A 21,318-nucleotide genomic window follows, 5' to 3' on the forward strand; every position below is an offset into this window, starting at 1 on the left:
TTTTAAAATAATTTTTTCATTTAATAATAAATTAAATTTTGATATATTTTTCATATATTTATATATATAGTATATATTTTAAGGATATAAGCTCATTTTGATGTTAGACTCATCAAGAGCTTTCATTTGAGTACCCACATCGATTTTTCATATATTTTATATATTTATATATATATTATATATGTATATATGAAAAATATATGAAAAATTGATGTGGGTACTCAAATAAAAGGTCTTGATGAGTATAATATCAAGATGAGCTTATATCTTTAAAAATGTTAATAGTTCACTAGATACAAGGTCATATATTAACCACAAAATTTTGCATATTCTCTTAATAATATAAATTACAATAAAAATTACAAATTTCTTATTTAAAAATATTTTTTTTTATTTTTAACAATTACAATATTCGCATGAATTTATATTTCTTCAATCAATTATATATATATATATATATATATCTCGAAAAATACTTTTATTTTTAAATTGTAAAAAATATCTTCGAAAAATTTCGATAAATTTATCTCAAAAAATTACAAAAGCTTTAATAATTTTTGATTAAAAATAATTCCAAAAAAATAAGAACAAATGCACTAAATTTTGCAATTCTCAGAATTACATAATAATAAATATTAAATTGATTGATTAAATTGACATTGTATAACAAGAAGAAAAAAAAATTTAGTTTTTTTTTGAATATATATCTACACTTTGTATAAACCATTATTGTATTGTCGTAAAATGATTAATAAATAGTAATATATAATATAATATAATATATATTAATGTAAATACATTACTAGTAATGTTCAGTATGAATTTAAAAAAAATATTTCAAAATAACTACAATACAAAATGGCAATTAATCAATAAGGATTACAATTAAAATAATAATTATATTTAATAACAACAATGATAATAAAAAATAAGATAACAGAGTGGCGAACGTGCGGCGTTCTACTCTAATACTGCTGCCTTGATGTCGATAGAAAATTTTAAATAAAATTTCAATGACAATTTATTTGCTGATTAATTTTTTTAATTCTTCGCTAATTAATAAATAAATTGTTAGCAAGCTTTTATTGAAATAAATTGCTTTAAATTATTTTATCGACTAACACACACACGACACGCAAATACACTTGTTACAATTTTTTTTTCTTCATTTATTAATTTTAGAAAAATTATTATTACAATATTTTTATTTCGAATCTCTATAAATTATATTTACAACGGAACAGAAAAAATTAGGATTTAATATGTAAAAAAAAAAAAAAATCTAATCTTCCATACATTTATCATTTACACGGTCAACACAAGGCACACTACCTGACTGGATTCTTATGATTTAATTTCAAAATTTGAAAAAATCTGTTCAATCATTTTTTATGGAGGGAATGAATGGTTCGTTATAATTTATTAAATATAAATATTCAAGATTTTATATAAAAGTTAAAAGTGAATTTCAGTAACTCTAAATTGTACGTTAACAACGCTCGTTATTATTATTATTATTATTGTAACTTATTACTATTACTTATTAATTAGTCAATGCTGAGTTTCATTGATTACTTTAGCAGCTTCCACGTCATTGGGTTTTCTTCTTTTCTTCTCTATTTCTTCGTCCTTGTCGGGATTGTCCCACGATTGTCGTTGACCGGAACCAAATATTATGTAGAATGTTGCTCCGATTATATAAATGGCTCCACATATTATAAAAACTATCCGCCATTTGGCTTGAGATGGCTGTAATAATGTAATTGTTATTAAATGGATTTTGTTAAATTGCACTGTACTTTTTTAAATATTTATATTTTTTTTAAAATATAAGTTCATTATGATGTTATATCTATCAAGAGCTTTCATTTGAGTACCCACATCAATTTTTCATATATTTTATATATTTATATATATGTATATATGAAAAATATATCAAAAATGCATGTGGGTACTCAAATGAAAGGTCTCGATGAGTGTAACATCAAGATGAGCTTATATCTTTAAAAATGTCAATATTTCATAAGATACAAGGTCATTTCTTAATTCTTGATATTTTTAAAGATGTAAGCTTATTCTGATGTTAAACTCATCAAAAGCTTTCATTTGAGTACCCACTTGCATTTTTGATATATTTTTCATATATACATATATATAAATATATAAAATATATGAAAAAATTGATGTGGGTACTTAAATGAAAGGTCTTGCTGAGTGTAACATCAGAATGAGCTTATATCTTTAAAAATGTCAATAGTTGACAAGATAAAAGGTCATTTCTTAATTATGCAATATATATAATACATATTTTAAAGATATAAGCACATCTTGATGTTACACTTATCGAGACCTTTCATTTGAGTACCCACATGAATTTTTGATATATTTTTCATATATACATATATATAATATATATAAATATATGATATATATAAAAAATTGATGTGGGTACTCAAATGAAAGCTATTGACGAGTTTAACATCAGGGTGAGCTTATATTTTTAAAAATGTCAATATTTCACAACATACAAGGTCATTTCTTAATTATACAGTATATATAATTTATATTTTGAAAATATAAACTCATCCCGATGTTAAACTCATCAAGAGCTTTCATTTGAGTACCCACTTGCATTTTTGATATATTTTTCATATATACATATATATATAAATATAGAAAATATATGAAATATATGAAAAAATTGAAGTGGGTACTCAAATGAAAGGTCTTGCTGAGTGTAACATCAGAATGAGCTTATATCTTTAAAAATGTCAATAGTTAACAAGATACAAGGTCATTTCTTAATTATGCAATATATATAATACATATTTTAAAGATATAAGCTCATCTTGATGTTACACTTATCGAGACCTTTCATTTGAGTACCGACATGAATTTTTGATATATTTTTCATATATACATATATATAATATATATAAATATATGATATATATAAAAAATTGATGTGGGTACTCAAATGAAAGCTATTGACGAGTTTAGCATCAGGGTGAGCTTATATTTTTAAAAATGTCAATATTTCACAACATACAAGGTCATTTCTTAATTATACAGTATATATAATTTATATTTTGAAGATATAAACTCATCCCGATGTTACACTCATCAAGAGCTTTCATTTGAGTACCCACATGCATTTTTGATATATTTTTCATATATACATATATATAATATATATAAATATATGATATATATAAAAAATTGATGTGGGTACTCAAATGAAAGCTATTGACGAGTGTAACATCAGAATGAGCTTATATCTTTAAAAATGTCAATAGTTCTTAAGACACAAGGTCATTTTTTAATTATGTATCTAGAGATAGAGCATTTTTGAAATGAATAGCATAAATTGACCATTGATCATTTTATCATATAAATACACTGGCTACAAAATTTTGCTTATTTTTTTAATAATATTAATAAAAATAAAAAACTTACAATTCCAGCATTGATGTACCCAGCAATAACCGGCGCAAGAAGTCCGGCAAGATTAGCGAGACAATTAGTAAAGGACATGAGAATTCCAGCGAACCTCGGTGATATGTCAAGATGATTAACTTTGAATCCAGAGTAAATACCACCGTTCAATCCAATACCAATAGTGAACAATGCGACTGTTAATGTTTTGTCGCACCCGGTGTAAGAAGCGATAATAAATGCTATAGCTGGACCGTATTGCCCGATTGCATTGATAATTTTACGCGTTGACGTGTGAGTAAATTTTCCGGAGAAGATCATCCAGTCGGCTACTTGCGATATGAACATTGAGAACAGCCACATCGCTAAGTACGGAAGCGCAGAAACTAATCCGTTCTAAAATAAAAAATTTTTTAATAGATAAATTCAATTTTAATAATTAAAAAATATTAACTTACAGTTTTTATATTAAAGTGCAAGATTTGTTTCATGTAAGTTGGAAGCTGAGTCATAAATGTTTCATATCCATAGTTTTGACTTATATGAGCTATCAATATAGCCCAGAATGGCAAGGAAGTTAATATTGACTTCCATGGTACTGGAGGAGACTGAAAAAATTAATAAATAATTAATTTATATTAATTTTTTTGAGAAATTTTAAGTTTAGTCGGGTAAAAATTTTTACAATTTTTTTTTATTAATTAAAATTTTTTATTTATTTAAAATTGTTAAATAAATTAATAAAAAATTTTTTTAATAAATTTTGAGCAAGAATTTAAATTTTTATTATTTTTTTTAATTAATAAGAATGTTTTATTAATTTAAAATTAAAAAAACAATTTTTTTCGAGAAATTTTGAGTGCAATATTGGGCAAAAATTCATTTTTTTTCTTTATAAATAAAAAATATTTTTATTTATTAAAAATTGTTCAAGAAATGAAAAAAAAATTTTAATAAAATTTAAGAACAATGTTGAACAAAAATTCAAATTTTTATTATTTTTTTTAATTAATAAAAATTTATCATTAATGTAAAAACTAAAAAAAAAAAATTTTTTTTCAATAAATTTTGAGGAAAAATTCAAATTTTGTTAATTTTGTAACTAAAAATTTTTTTTTTATTAATCAAAATTTCTTATTTATTTAAAATTGTTAAAAAAAATTTTTTTAATAAATTTTGAGCAAGAATTTAAATTTTTATTGTTTTTAATTAATAAAAATCTTTTATTAATTTAAAATTAAAAAAAAAAATTTCAATAAAATTTGAGAATAATATTGAATTAAAAAAGAAATTTTTTTCAATAAATTTTGAGCAAAAATTCAAATTTTTATGATTTTTTTTAAATTAATTAATGTAAAAAGAACTTACAGAAGATCCAGCAGTTCCCCAAAGTGCACTCAGTATATATTTCTTCTCATCTTCAGCGATTTTTGGATGCTGTTCGGGATCCTCGTAAACCCAAATCAAAAATACAACACACCATACAGTTCCAACAGCACCAAAAACATAAAATATCGAGGGCCATCCGCCGGCAAATCCATATTCTGACAACAAGCCACTCAATGGCATCGAAACAATTGATCCAAATTGGGCTCCTGTATTTTCAATTAAAAGAAATAAAATAATAAAAATTATTAATCAAAAATGATCAAATTAATTTGTGAATTTATTAAAAATTTATCGAAACTCTGAATTGCATTTAAATCCAATTCCTCAGAACAGATTGAAGTGGTGTGGCTAGTACTGGTAGTAGCAGTAGCAGTAGTATTGGTAGGCATTACTTTGACTCGCGATTCATCGTGACTCGACAGTACATTGGATTCATTTTCATTTTTTTTTTTTTTTTTTTTCTTTTTGTTTATTAAAGAGCTTACCAGCGTAAACGAAAGCTCCCATCCGGCTCCTCTCATTCGGCGGAATCCACTTTGCCAGCATTGCGTGCGTACAAGGCACAATTGGACCCTGCAATAGGGATAATCCATTCCTAGGGGGAGGAAATATACCCGAACAATAAAAAAAAACGTTCACACACGAGCTAATTTCTTTCTCGAAATTTATAAAAAAAAATTCTAATTTACCGTTTAGTTACTTGATATTTTCTACTGAGCAAATTTCTACTACAAGAAACTCAATTTAAATAATTAATTTAAGAAAATTAGTCATCAAATTAAACGCGTTTGTTTAGTTTTTTTTCTTTTTTCGTTAGATAAAGTTACTTACCTCTCCGAGACCTTGGATAAATCGGATCACCAAGAGCCACCCGAATCCCCAGTGCGCGGAAATCGGTACCAGAAAAGCAAACACTGAGTTTATCAGCATTCCGACTCCAAGGAAGTATTTTGATCCGTACCGCTTGGCTAAAATTCCAAAAGGTATCTGGGTGATGACGTAGCCCCAGAAAAATGAACTAAGTAAGTATCCTTGCTTTTCTGAATCCCATTTGAACGGTCCGTCAGAAGTCATCTGGTAATTTTTTTTATTTATTATTAAATGAATTTTGTTAAATTGCACTGTAGTTTTGTAACTATTGACATTTTTAAAGATATAAGCTCATCTTGATGTTACACTCATCAAGAGCTTTCATTTGAGTACCCACATCAATTTTTCATATATTTTTCATATATACATATATATATATATTTTTAAAATATAAGCTCATCTTGATGTTATATTCATCAAAAGCTTTCATTTGAGTACCTACATGCATTTTTGATATATTTTTCATATATACATATATATAATTTATAAAATATATGAAAAATTGATGTGGGTACTCAAATGAAAGGTCTCGATGAATATAACATCGGAATGAGCTTCTATCTTTAAAAATGTCAAATTATATTTATAATAATGTTAAAATTCAATTTTTATGATTAAAAAAAATCAAAATTCTTTTTAATAAATTTAAAATTTTCTTTAAAAATTCTATATAATATATATATTTTCAAAATATAAGCTCATCCCGATGTTACACTCATTGAGGCCTTTCATTTGAGTACCCACATCGATTTTTCATATATTTTATATATTTATATATATATATGTATATATGAAAAATATATCAAAAATGCATGTGGGTATTCAAATGAAATGTCTCGATGAGTGTAAAATCAAAATGAGCTTATATCTTTAAAAATGTCAATATTTCACAAGATACAGGTTCATTTCTTAATTATTAATATTTTTAAAAATGTAAGCTCATCCTGATGTTACATTTATTAAAAGCTTTCATTTGAGTACCCACATGCATTTTTGATATATTTTTCATATATACATATATATAATATATATTAATATATGAAATATATAAAAAATTGATGTGGGTACTCAAATGAAAGGTCTTGATGAGTGTAACATCAGGATGAGCTTATATCTTTAAAAATGTCAATAGTTTACAAGATACAAGGTCATTTTTTAATTCTGTATCTAGAAACAGAATATTTTCTTAATAATATGGATAATTTGTGAATAAAAAAAAAAAACTCACTAAATTTCCAGAAGAATTTCTGTCTTCAACTCCAGGACATTCGTCTACTACTTCCATTTTTTTGTCATGCTCAGTAGCTGTGTGATTAACCATTGCGACGATTGCTACTGACATATTTGTCCGCATTACATATGCGTTCGCCATCCCCAGGAACAACATGAATGTTACTATGTGACGTGATCCGATCCATGCTGTAAAAAATAATGATTAAATTAAAAAATATAGAAAAAATGTTACTCAAGTAAATTTACTTTTTTTAGACAAATATTTATTTCGACATTATGATAACATTAATAAGATATAAGTTTTACGGGCCACGGGATTCAGATATATGATAAAAAAAATTCTATTGATAATATTTTATTAATAAAAGTTATTTTTAAACACTATCGATATATTTATTTCCATTGACAATTATAACCCAGGCTTCCTACATATTTTTTTTCAATTAGAATATTCAATTGACTTTTATGACCACGACCTTTAATAAATACTTAGTATTTAAACCGAGGATAAATAATTCATGCTTTAATTTTACTTTTAATTCATTAAATAATGATTTTCAACGCCAAGACTATTTCTTAATAAATTAATAATAAAATAGAAAAAAATAGTGAGTTCAGTGACGGTGATAGTAAAAGACGGAGGAAGGTCATCATTTGAGTTTATTGGCCGCAATCCAGAGTTTGTATTTGCCTCGTAAAAGTCATAATTATTACTATATTATACGATTTTTAAAAAGAAAAATTATCATAACACTAATGTTGTACTTTAATAGAAAAAATTATAATATTCAAATGATTAGATTGATAATTAAAACAACTATTTTGAAAATAACTTTCTCAATCATTTTATCATTTGGCAATAATTCAATTAATAAATTAATTAATACTTTATTTTATGTAAAAAAAAATTGGACGAATTTTTAATTAATTTATAAAAAATATAATTAATGTATTAAATTTTTCCACTAGATAAAAATAAACAAGTGGTTATTTAGACACATTTGAATAAATGTCAACGAGTTAAGCAAACATTTACTTAAGATGTGTAACATATATATCTTCAATAAATTTAAAACAATTCTTTCTATAAATAATTAAACAATATTTATATTATTCAGTGACTAACCGGAAATTGGACAATAATTTTAAAAATTGACAATTTTATTTATTTTTTAATAAAAATAAAATTTAATAAAATTCTTTGTTTGGAAATAAATTTTTCCTGGAGCAGATGCATTAAATAATCTATTCAGGGTTTTCTAAAAGATTTTCTTACAACAGAGACAATGTCTTTTGTCTGTCGCAAACAATAGAAAGATTTAAATTTAAAACCCAGTTTAAATTATTATTATTTGTACTCAACTTCCTTTCTTTTGAAGTTTTAAATTTATTTTTTAATGTTTCGTTTTAAAAAAATTTTTCTAATTTTTTTTAATAAAAATTGGCTTTAATATAATAAATTAAAAATTATTTAAGCTTTAACAAAATTTAAAAAAATTGCAATAATTTTTAAAATTTTCTACAAGTGAAATTTTTTATTTCAATTTTTTTATAATAATTTTTTCAATAAAAAAAATTATTAAATTCCGGCTAACTTTTTTTAACAAATTGATTTCTTTCAAAAAATTATTTTTAAAAAATTGCAATAATTTTTTTAATTTTCTACAAGCGAAATTTTTTATTTCAATTTTTTTTCCCATAATTTATTCGTTAAAAAAATTTTTAAAATTATCAATCTGCTGAATAAATTTTATAAATTAATAATTACAATAATTTTATAATTTTTTTTATTTAATAAATTGGAACAAAAAAATATTTACTAAAAATTGCACTTGAAATTTAACAACTTTTTTTTTCTATTTTTTTAAATAACTAAATAAATTTTAAAATAATTTTAAAAAATTATCAAACATTTGCTAAATTAATTTTATAAAACTAAAATTAGCCGTCTATAATTTTTATTTAAAAAATTAGAACAAAAAAATATTTATTAAAAATTGCACTTAAAGTTTTACAATTTTTTTAAATAAATAAATAAATTTTCAAATAATTTTAAATAAATTAAAAAAATTATCAAACATCTGCTAAATTAATTTTATAAAATTAAAATTAGCCATCTGTAATTTTATTATTATTATTATTAAATAAATTGGAATAAAAAAATATTTATTAAAAATTGCACTTAAAATTTAACAATTTTTTTAAATAAATAAATTTTAAAAGTTAAAATTCCTTTAAAAAAAAAAGAATTCAAAAGTCCCTCTATGACAAGTTTCTTGCAACCCCCCGTAGAGCTCGTCCCAATCGTTCAATTCAACTACAATGTGCAATCTGGTCCTATATATTACAAATACCACATCAAAAATAGATATATATATATTCTCACACTGACAGCACACATTATAGACAAAACCGCATACAAAAACTCAACTTATATGTATTTGTGAGCACGAGGAGACCGGGTTTTATTGCACGTGCTCGTCTCGCTTCCCTTGACGACCGACACTCGAATTTGCCTATGCTACACTCATACATATGTGTGCAAAACTTTGCGACTCATATTACAAATGTTCTTTAATAAACTTTAAATTCTATAAATATTTTTTTTGCAATAATAATTATTACTCCAAATTTAAAATTTCTGCTCCAAAAATTAAATTTTTCTCATAAAATTCTATAAATTATAATTTTAAAAAATTTCCAATTTTTTAATTAAATTGGAGTAAAAAAATATTTTTTAAAAATTGCACTTGGAATTTTTTTTTAATAAAAATCTATTCTAATTTTTTTATTTATTAAATTGGAGCAAAAAAAATATTTTTTAAAAATTTGCACAAAATTTTTTATTAATAGATTTTTTTAAAATAAAAATCTAAAATAAAATTTAAAAATATTTAAAATTTTTTTAATTAAATTGGAGCAAAAAAATATTTTTTAAAAATTGTGCTTATAATTTTTTTTTAATAAAAATCTATAAAATATAATTTAAAAAAAATTTTTAATTTTTTTATTAATTAAATTGGAGCAAAAAAAAATTTTTTTTTTATTTTTTACAAATGGATTTTTTTTTAATAAAAAAATGTTTTTTTTCCATTTTTAAAATAAAATTTACCTCTAGTTTGTTTCGGACGATCCGTTTCATCTAAACCCGGTTGCTCCCATACCAACACGTGGCCATTTCTTCCCCGGTTATCGTTATTTGCAGCAATCATCATCACACAACTTTTTTATTTATCAATTACCAATGAAACCCCGATAATAAATAATTCACTAAAACTTTAATTTTACTCCAAAATATTTCTTACTATATCTGACACATGTTGATTAATTTTCCAAACAATACTAATTATTAAATATTATCAGTAATAATAATTAAAAAAAAAAACTAGACACGAAATCGGTGTGAGTTTGGATTGAACTGAAGTAACGACTGATTCTCGCTCGAGGAGATATTACTCGTCATATACACCCGACGTGAATATATGTGTGTGTCAAGTCCAGCACAGTGGTCAGCTTGAGTGTATTGGTATTGATACTGATAATTATGATTAATACGATACTCGGATATATCCGATGGGTAACACATGCACCGAGGTATTAATGACGATGTAATGATCATTAAATATTCAACGTTAAACTAAATGTTTAACGTAGCTGTTGGCTTTGGCTCCAATCCGAAATCTTACTGTGTGTGTAAATGTCGACATTTGTAAGTATGTAGTAAGCTATAGTAAATATACGCGTTAATAGTTTTACTATATCTATATTTATAGCAATTTAATAATGTATTTAAAGAATGGAGGGAGTGGAAAAACGTGCGTGCGTCGACACACACATCTTCGTGTATTAGGCACGTGATTCACACACATTATCGCCACGACGATCATGACGAATGCGCGGTAAAATTATGAAATACTCACGTCATTTTTTATTTTGCTGCTTTTTTTAATTGGGCTGTTGAAAGATTTTTTTTTTCGTATTTTTAGAATTTTTTCAAGTTTGTTTTTTATTATTTATTTAAAAATTTTATAAAATTTTGTAATAATAATGATACACTAGCAACCTTGCAGTCAATATGTGGCTTGTGAATTATAAATAAATAATTTTGCTTTATTAAATAATGACTTTTGTTATTGCACTGTACTTTCTTAAATATTGATGTTTTTTAAAATATAAGCTCATCTTGATGTTACACTTATCGAGAGCTTTCATTTGAGTACCCACATGCATTTTTGATATATTTTTCATATATACATATATATAACATATATTTTAAAAATATAAGCTCATCTTGATGTTATACTCATCAAGAGCTTCCATTTGAGTACCCACATGCATTTTTGATATATTTTTCATATATACATATATATAATATATATAAATATATAAAATATATGAAAAATTGATGTGGGTACTCAAATGAAAGCTCTTGATGAGTGTAATCTTTTTGTGATCTTATATCTTTAAAAATGTCAATAGTTTACAAGATACAAGGTCATTTCTTAATTAATGAAAATTAATTTAGTATATATAGAATAATTTTTTAAAATTTTATAACGAATAAATGATGACAAAAAAATTTTTTAAATGAAAAAATGAAGTTTTTTTTTTAATTTAATAACATATTAAACTTTGATATATTTTTCATATATACATATATATATATATATATATAATATATGAAAAATTGATGTGGGTACTCAAATGAAAGGTCTTGATGAGTGTAACATCAGGATGAGCTTATATCTTTAAAAATGTCAATACTTCACGAGATACAAGGTCATTTCTTAATTATGTATCTTTAGAGCATTTTTGAATGCAGCCTAAATAATCATCATAAATTGTTATTAATTAGAAAAAAAAAACCTTGAGTTTTGATTAATGAGGAACAAAGATTGATAAAAATAAATCAACAACGAAAAATTACTAAAGATGCTGGTCAAGTTTAATGCCGATACTTTATATTTTTTATTGACTTTAAAAATCTAAAATTCTAAAAATTATTATCATTAATGACTAAAAAAATATTTATCCAGTGAATCATAAATTAGATAATAAATTTAAAAATAATCCTTAGACTCTAATCTATAATCACAGATAAACAATAAAACAAAAAACAAAACAATTGTTTAAAAACTCATGACACATATTAAGTCATCGACAGCTAATACATCTAGCCTAAATAGGTTTAAAAAAATAAATTAGCATTTATCGTGGAAATTTCCAATTTAATCACTCATTGAGAACACTTTATATTATTATAACCGTAAGTAGGAGTACTGTACTTATAAAAATTACTTTGAATTTACCCGTAAAAAATCGTCTTAAAATCATCTTAAAATTGTCGTTCGTTTAAGATCTTAAACGTGACACAAACTAAAACTATTTTAAGAATCTTTTAAGACGCCAAAAAAAAAAAATTCCGAGAACAGATTTTTAAAAATTTGGTTCTCGAATTTGTTGTGAAAATTAATTTTTTAGACATTTTTTAGACGATTTTACGACTTGCTAACCGCAATATTTTTAAGTAAGATGTTTTAAAATTGTTAAAAAATTATTATCTGACCATTTTAAGACTTTTTTAAGACGTTCCGTTTTAATTTTCCGGGGCTCTGTCGCTGTTAGCCCATCTTAAAATAGTCTAAATTTTTTTTTAAGATTTTTTTAAGAATAATTTAAGATAATTTTAAACAATTTAAAAGACGCTCCATAATAATTTTCCGGAGCTGTCACTGTGATGTCATCTGAAAATAGCCTAAAAATTTTTAAATATTTTTTTTTAAGATTTTTTTAAGACTATTTTAAGATGATATCACCGTGACAGCTCCAGAAAATTATTATGGAGCGTCTTTAAATTGTCTTAAAATTACCTTAAATTATTCTTAAAAATCTTAAAAAAAATTTAGACTATTTTAAGATGGGCTAACAGCGACAGAGCCCCGGAACATTAAAACGGAATGTCTTAAAAAAGTCTTAAAATTGTCAGATAATAATTTTTTAACAATCTAAATTCAATTTAAAAACATCTTACTCAAAAATATTGCGGTTAGAAAGTCGTAAAATCGTCTAAAAATTAATTTTCACAACAAATTCGAAAACAAAATTTTCAAAAATTTGCTCGGAATTTTTTTTTTCGGCGTCTTAAAGAGTCTTAAAATAGTCTTAGTTTGTGTCATATTTAAGATCTTAAACGAACGACAATTTTAAGACGATTTTTTTTACACGGGTATTAGAACATATTTGGTTAGTAATTCTAGAAAAATTTACAACCTGCAGAAACTAAAATACTGATAAATGCATAAAAGTTTTCTTTTATTATTAAAAATTAATCTTGCGACAACATAAAAGATCTAGATACCTCCAATGTCGCGCTATCGCGTATCATACAATACACCTTTCATTTATTATTCATTGTGTAAATAGAATATTGTTACAGAAAAAACATTTTCTTGGTTATTGTTTACTCGAAATAATTATTATTGTAATATTACCAGCTACGCAATAGTTTAATTGTTTAATTTAGTAATTTACATTAAGGATTATTTAATAAATCAACTGTGCAATGGAAACAAGCTCTTTGTACGGAATATTTTTTTTTTTAATAATAATAATAATAAAAATAATAATAATATTTTAAGTAAAAATTATTATTATTGTTCCAAATTTCAAATTTCAAAATTAATAATAATAATAATAATAATAATAATAATAATTATGATTATTATTATTATAAAGTTTTTAACGTGAAAGCTTTATTATTATTATTATTATTATTAATTATAATTATTATTAATAATTATATTAAAAATGTGTATTTAATAATAATAATAATAATTATTATTATTATTATAAAATTTTTAATGTGAAAGCTTGAAGCTTTATTATTATTATTATTATTAATAATAATGTGTATTTAATAATTATAATTTTAATAATAATAATAATGATAATAATAAAGAGCGGAAAAAATACAAAGTCAATAGTCGAGTCATATAAAATTATTGTAATTACAGAAAAAACAATAAAAAAATAAATTACTAACAAATTATTGAGTGCAAGAGCGTGATCAATGATTGATATATTTACAGGATGTAATTATCTATTTTTTTATATATATTACGCGTAATTGTAACAATAACATGTTGTGTTTAATAATAAAATTGAAACTCAGCCAAAAGTTAAATAACAATTGGAATTTTAGCAAATAATTTGTTTTTAAATTTTAAAGTTTTATTATTGTCGTTGTTATTAAGATACAAGTTAAAAATTTATATACAAATGTCAGTTTATTTAAAAATGACATTCGTAAATAAAGTCAACCGCCGAGACGCAAAGTTTATTTTAACATCTATTGAATGTGCCAAAAATTATTGCTCAAGTTTTTTTATACTCATGATTAATTGTTTAATTAGCTTCCTGATAAATGGAGTTCTATTTTTCCTGCTTTATCATTTTTGCATTACTTGCAGAATATAATAATTTTATAAAAAAAGAAATCAAATTACAAGGTCACGGTTAATTTTTATCAATCTTAATTTTTTTAAATTAAAGATTAGATTATTAATCAAATTGTTTTAATTTTAAAACACTAGAGCAGAATTTTAGAATTTAAACAAGATAGTAATTAAATGATAATTGTTTCATGTATTTATTTATAAAATTCATGTAATTACACCGACAAGGTCGAGTATTATTCTTACATGTGGAACATGACGCATACCGTGTCAGTGAAATTGCGCATTAAATTGTAACATACTTAATAAATTAATAAATCATTTTTTCAATAAATATTTTATTAAATTTAAACTCAAATATATTTAATAAAAAATGAAATTTTTTTTTTAATTTTAGAAATCGGATTTTATTGACAGCTGATAAAATAAATTGTTAATTTAACATCAGTTGATAATTCAGGAAATTATCAACTGCGGGTTATTAAAGAATTCATGAAAAAAATTTGTAGTTAAAATTTAATTTTTAAATTATTTTTGTTATTTATTAGAGTAAAAAAATAATAGTTTAAATTAACAAACGAATAAAATAGGATCGTCTTTCCTGTTATAAGTAGAACGAGGATGTTGGCGATTTCCTGATTGTCTGATTACGTGAATAACCGCGAGATGTTAAAACCCACTGATAGTGTCAACTCTCAACTCTTTTCATTCGGATCTAGTCTTTTTATTTAAGAGAATAAATTGAGGTGAAATTATAACCGAGACTCACGCTTGGCCTTAATAATTTATAATTCAATCATTGTTGGTTCTTACTCATATTTTTTCAGCCTTAAAAAATCTTGCATTAGATTATAAAATTCAACTAGATAATTTATTTACTTTAAATTTAAATAGTTTTTTAGATTATTAATGTCAAGGGTGAATAAAAAATAACTTTTTGAGTAGCATCATCCAATTACTCTGATTTATTGACATACCGGATGCTAAAAATTATTCATTAAACTTTGTTAAACTCACTTTCACACTGATAGAAAGATTTGTTTATATTTAATAAGCTTTTTTAACGTAGGATTTAATAAATATTTATTAACAGTTAATAAATTATTTATTATATGATTTATTAAATGTTAATATATATTTGCAAACAAATAATTATTAACAATAAGTAATTTATTAAGTACAATTTATTAATTGTTAAAAAATATTTATTAATGGTTTAACAAATATTTATTTAAAATAAAAAGCAAAAATAGCAATTTTTTTTTGACACTTTTTATAATCCTAGCTGGAATGCATGATAATAATTAAATTTACTAAATAAATTAACCTTTTTAATATTTAAAAATATAAAAGATAATTATGAGCTGTGATAGAATTTGGTATTTTACAATAAACGTTATTATAATGCAATGTAATTAATGCAAATAATTTATAAAGATGATTTTTGTTTATAAGCAATTATCATATTTGCAAGCGAAGCAAATTTACTCAACAAAATATTTATTAACTGTTAATAAATATTTGTTAACTACTAATAAATACTTATTAACTATTAATAAATGTACTTTACTCCTCAATAAATATTGAGTGGTAAAAAATATTTATTAAAATTTAATAAATTAGTCTTTAAATAAATTTAATTATTAATAGTTAATAAATCCTTCTATCAGTGTAACTTTAACAAAATTTATTTCAATACTTAATTTATAAAAGTTAAATCTCTTGTAGTGAGAAGATTCAGCGGTCATGCGCCACCTGTTGGAATTTTCCAAAACTACACTGATAGAAGGATTTTTTTATATTTAATTTAATAAGCTTTATTAACTGTTAATAAATGTTAACTATTAATAAATACTTATTAACTATAAATAAATGTACTTTCCCCCCAAATAAATATTGAATGTTAAAAAATATTTATTAAAATTTAATAAATTCAATGTCTTCAAATAAATTAAATTATTAATAATTAATAAATCCTTCTATCAGTGTAACATTTAAAAAATTTATTTCAATACTTAATTTATAAAAGTTAACTCTCTTGTAGTGAGAAGATCCAGTGGCCATGCGCCACCTGTTGGAATTTTCTAAAACTACACTGATAGAAGGATTTTTCTATATTTAATGAGCTTTATTCTGTTAATAAATGATCTTTTAATTAACATCATAGGATTTAATAATTATATATTAAATGTTAAATATTAATAAATAGTTATTAACTATTAATAAATGTACTTTTCTCCCAAATAAATATTAAATATTAAAAAATATTTATTAAAATTTAGTAAATTAAATGTCTTCAAATAAATTAAATTATTATTAGTTAATAAGTCCTTCTATTAGTGCATTATACTAAGTGAAAATATGTTTATGTTGTAACAAAATAAAACATTTAGTAAAGTAAAGCTCAAAAATATCTAATCCTATAAATACTAATTATAAATTGGCATACCAACGTATATATTGTTTATTTATAAAACATAGGTATTATATAGCGTAATTAAGAGAGACTGTAAACAGCACCTTGAGTGCAAGTAGATGCTTTTAATGACTATTTTCCGCTTTAATCATCGAGCAAGTATTATCCTCATGTTACATATATAATGGATATACAAGATCAATATAGAATATTATGATTATGTCTACATACCGTAATTATATTCATTTAAATTAATTATTTATCAGTATGACTAATTTTATGAGTCAAATTAAATGAAGATATTTTATCAGATTTTAATAAATATTTTGTTAAAAACAACTTTCACCTTTCTCTGTTGTATTTATTTATATTTTATAAAATCAGGGCTTTAGTCTCTATTAATCATTCGTATATTTTTTTTGTTCTTATCAATTTATTTAATGATAAGATATTTAATTGAAATAAAAGCTTGAGGATTTGTTACTATATATATTATTATTTGAAGAGAAAGTAAAACAACGTGAACAAATAAAATAATAAAATGTTTTTTTAAATTATTAATTCCTGGGATTTGAAATAATTATTATGAACTGATTTTAAATTTATTTTCTTGAATAATAATTAATTGTTTTTAGAATATAATTAATTTTAAAAGCTTTTGTTTAGTTAAAATTAATTTAATAATTAATAATAATTAATAATTATTAATAATTAATTAAATTAATTAATACAAAGCTAAAAAAATTTTTTTATAAAATTTAAATTAAAAATTTTTTTACCAATAAAAATAAATAATAAAAAAATAATAATTGTAATTTATTTAACATGTACATAATGAAATACTTGAATAACCTTGATGTTACGCCTTAGAAAAAATAATAATAATATTTTTTGACATGCCAGCAATTGGCTGTTATGAATAATATTCTTATCGTGTCGTTAAAATTAATTACAAGAATAGTAATATCAATAAAAAATATTTAAATGATTGATTAAATTTTAGACAATTAACCAGTGAATATTTAGGAATGTCTTCTTAGAAGCAATTAATCAAGCGAGGGACAATAATAGTCCGGTGACATTAAATAAAAAACTATTGATTGTTTATAAATAATTAAAATGACATTTACTGGATTAAAGTTTAAAAATTTGAATTATTAATAATTAAGCTCTGATGCAATCGATAATTCAAGTGATTCTAATATCATAATCGAAGATACTCTTTTTAATTGCTCTTCAACAGATTACACTAGTACAAACACTTCCGTAACACGTGCAAAGATTGTGTCAATAAATTACTAGTTTATTACACTCGTAAAAGTCAACAATTTTTCTGTATTAATTGTTTTTACAATCTTATTTTATTCATTTTTGATCTTTAAAAAATTTATTTAAATAAAAAAAATATTTATAGGTAATTTTAAGGTAATATTTGATTTTAAAAGCAATTAATATTATTATCGGTTTATGTTTATCTTTTAACAATTAAGTTATCAGTAACAAAAGATAAATTTTACTAGTAAATATTTATTAAAGTTTTAACTATCTAAAAAATTAAAACAATAAAAAATTGAAAATTGAATTTTTGAAGTAATTTTATTACTCAAGAGCAAATAAATGGATTTTAATTCACTTAAAAAAATTACCAAGTCAATTGACACTTTATAATTATTATTATTGCATACGTAAGAGAGAAAGTCTTTTGTAATAATTTACTCGTCGCTTTAAGCACTCAATTTTTTTTTTTACTAAATAGAATAATAAAAATTGTACTCTATTTTCTATGCAAAAATTTTTTATTTTAATTATTCGAAAGTAAGACTCTATTTTGTGTCAAGTTCATTGTAATAAAAAATGTCACTAATTAATAATTTTTTAATAGTTTAATAAAAATTAATAAATTTTTGATAATTTAATAATTTTAATAATTTAATAAAAATTAATAATTTTTTAATAATTTAATAATTTTTCAATAATTTAATAATTTAATAAAAATTAATAATTTTTTAATAATTTAATCATTTTAATAATTTTTTAATAATGCCACCAATTAAGAATTATCTAATAATTTAATAATTTTAATAATTTAATAAAAATTAATAATTTTTTAATAATGCCACGAATTAATAATTTTTTAATTTAAATAATTTTTTAATAATGCCACCAATTAATAATTTTTTAATAATTTTTTAATTTTTTAATAATGCCACCAATTAATAATTTAATAAAAATTAATAATTTTTTAATAATGCCACCAAGTAATAATTTTTATATAAAAAAAAAAAATAACTTACTTTTTGGAACAGGAACTTCAGAATCAAAAACTTCATTTGATTTTTTGATATCAACTTTAGAAATGCCGTTGTCTGCACCCATTATTAAAAACCAATTTTTTCTCAATAATTAAAAATTAATCACGGATATAAATAAAAATTAAATGAATGAAGTGAATTAATTACTAAAAATGCAATAAATAAAACAAATAGGAAGATGATTGAGTACTTAGGAAGTAGACTGAGATAGAACTCACAGCCACTCACAGCGTGGTCAGTGTGTCACTGGCAGAAAGCTGCCGGTAGCTGCGACACTTTAGACCTCCACACTTGTATACTTCAATACTTGTATAGTTCTATACTCAATACATAAACATTTTATTTTGTCGTCACTAGTAAAGTCGAGCTACATGAACATACACTTATAAATTATCTCTTCATGCCAGACTAATGTATTTATATTATTTTAGATTGTAATTGTATGCGTGGAAATTTTTAGTATGTACCACACATGTAAAATATTTAGTATTGTACATCGGATGTAATGCGACTCGCACTTACGCAGTTGCTTCTCGCTTCTCTGATTTTTACAAGCTACGCAGAACGCACAATTTATTTTATATACCCACTCTCATTCTCTTTTCCTGATATTTTTATATATATTTATACGTTTATACTTTTTTTTTTAGAATTTATATTTAATTTTTTAATTATTTAAGAAATTTAAATTATTTTTTATTTAAACTTAAAAAATTTCGTTAAAAATTCATTTTTTATCTTTTTAATTATTGATAAAAAATAAAAATTTATATTAAATTTTTTAATTATTTAATAAATTTTATTTAAAAAATTTATATTATTTTTTTTTAAACTTAAAAAATTAATTTTTTAATTATTTAATAAATTTTATTTAAGAAATTTAAATTATTTTTTATTTAAACTTGAAAAATTTATTTAAAAATTAATTTTTTATCATTTTAATTATTGATAAAAATTAAAAATTTATATTATTTTTTTTTAAACTTCAAAAATTTATTATAAAATCCATTTTTTATCTTTTAATTGTTGATAAAAATTAAAAATTAATTTTTTTAATTACTTAATAAATTTTATTTAATAAATTTAAATTATTTTTTATTTAAACTTAAAAAATTTATTAAAAAATCAATTTTTATCCTTTTAATTGTTGATAAAAATTGAAAATTAATTTTTTATCTCTTTATTTTTTGATAAAAACTAAAAATTAATTTTTTATCATTTTAATTGTTGATAAAAATGAAAAATTTATATTAAATTTTCAATTATTGAATAAATTTTATTTAAATAATTTTTTTTTTAAACTTAAAAAATTAATTTTTTAATTATTTAAGAAATTTAAATTATTTTTTATTTAAACTTGAAAAATTTATTTAAAAATTAATTTTTTATCATTTTAATTATTGATAAAAATTAAAAATTTATATTATTTTTTTTTAAACTTCAAAAATTTACTATAAAATCCATTTTTTATCTTTTAATTGTTGATAAAAATTAAAAATTAATTTTTTTAATTACTTAATAAATTTTATTTAATAAATTTAAATTATTTTTTATTTAAACTTAAAAAATTTATTAAAAAATCAATTTTTTATCCTTTTAATTGTTGATAAAAATTAATTTTTTATCTCTTTATTTTTTGATAAAAACTAAAAATTAATTTTTTATCATTTTAATTGTTGATAAAAATGAAAAATTTATATTAAATTTTTCAATTATTGAATAAATTTTATTTAAGAAATTTAAATTATTTTTTATTTAAACTTAAAAAATTTATTTAAAAATTAATTTTTTATTTTTTTAATTGTTGATAAAAATCAAAGATTAATTTTTAATCTTTTTAATTGTTGATAAAAATTAAAAAATTTTTTTGAATTAAAATAAAAAATAAAAATGACTAAAAGTTACAAATAATTGTCTAAAAAAAAACATATATTAAATACTGTAAAATTACATAACATTTAATAGAAATATTTGAATATAGGGATTTTAAATAATAATAATAATAATAACCGAGGGTACATCAATTAAAAAACAGATATAGAGATAGATAAAGATTAAGTTTCTTTAAACTATCACGATAATAATTCTACTAGATTTGATAAAGACTTTAAGTGCTCATTTAAAAAAAAAAAAAAACTAAAAAATCCCAACTTGGAATATCGTCGTCACTAGAATGATGTAATTAGTGTGTATAACAACTACAATTACA

The 21,318-nt window shown here is 21.7% G+C and overlaps 1 protein-coding gene across 5 annotated transcripts in view; it reads right to left on the bottom strand.

Annotated features, from left to right (window-relative positions):
- Positions 1–738: 738 nt before the first annotated feature.
- Positions 739–21,318, bottom strand: part of LOC123270672 (putative inorganic phosphate cotransporter) — a 41,332-nt gene continuing 20,752 nt past the window's right edge. For 3 of the 5 annotated variants that reach the window (XM_044736828.1, XM_044736827.1, XM_044736829.1), the window contains 8 exons: positions 19,092–19,192; positions 6,923–7,113; positions 5,656–5,898; positions 5,310–5,397; positions 4,804–5,030; positions 3,894–4,043; positions 3,457–3,831; positions 739–1,749 (listed from right to left, as the gene is read on the bottom strand). In XM_044736828.1, coding sequence (XP_044592763.1) covers positions 1,552–1,749; positions 3,457–3,831; positions 3,894–4,043; positions 4,804–5,030; positions 5,310–5,397; positions 5,656–5,898; positions 6,923–7,113; positions 19,092–19,173 — 1,554 coding nt within the window. In that variant the 5' untranslated portion in view covers positions 19,174–19,192 and the 3' untranslated portion in view covers positions 739–1,551. Of the gene's footprint in view, positions 1,750–3,456; positions 3,832–3,893; positions 4,044–4,803; positions 5,031–5,309; positions 5,398–5,655; positions 5,899–6,922; positions 7,114–10,039; positions 10,600–19,091; positions 19,193–21,318 lie in introns of those variants that run through there. The other 2 variants (XM_044736825.1, XM_044736830.1) reach the window with 2 other exon arrangements.

The sequence above is a fragment of the Cotesia glomerata genome, linkage group LG8 (assembly GCF_020080835.1).
Source record: "Cotesia glomerata isolate CgM1 linkage group LG8, MPM_Cglom_v2.3, whole genome shotgun sequence".
Lineage (NCBI taxonomy): Eukaryota > Metazoa > Arthropoda > Insecta > Hymenoptera > Braconidae > Cotesia > Cotesia glomerata.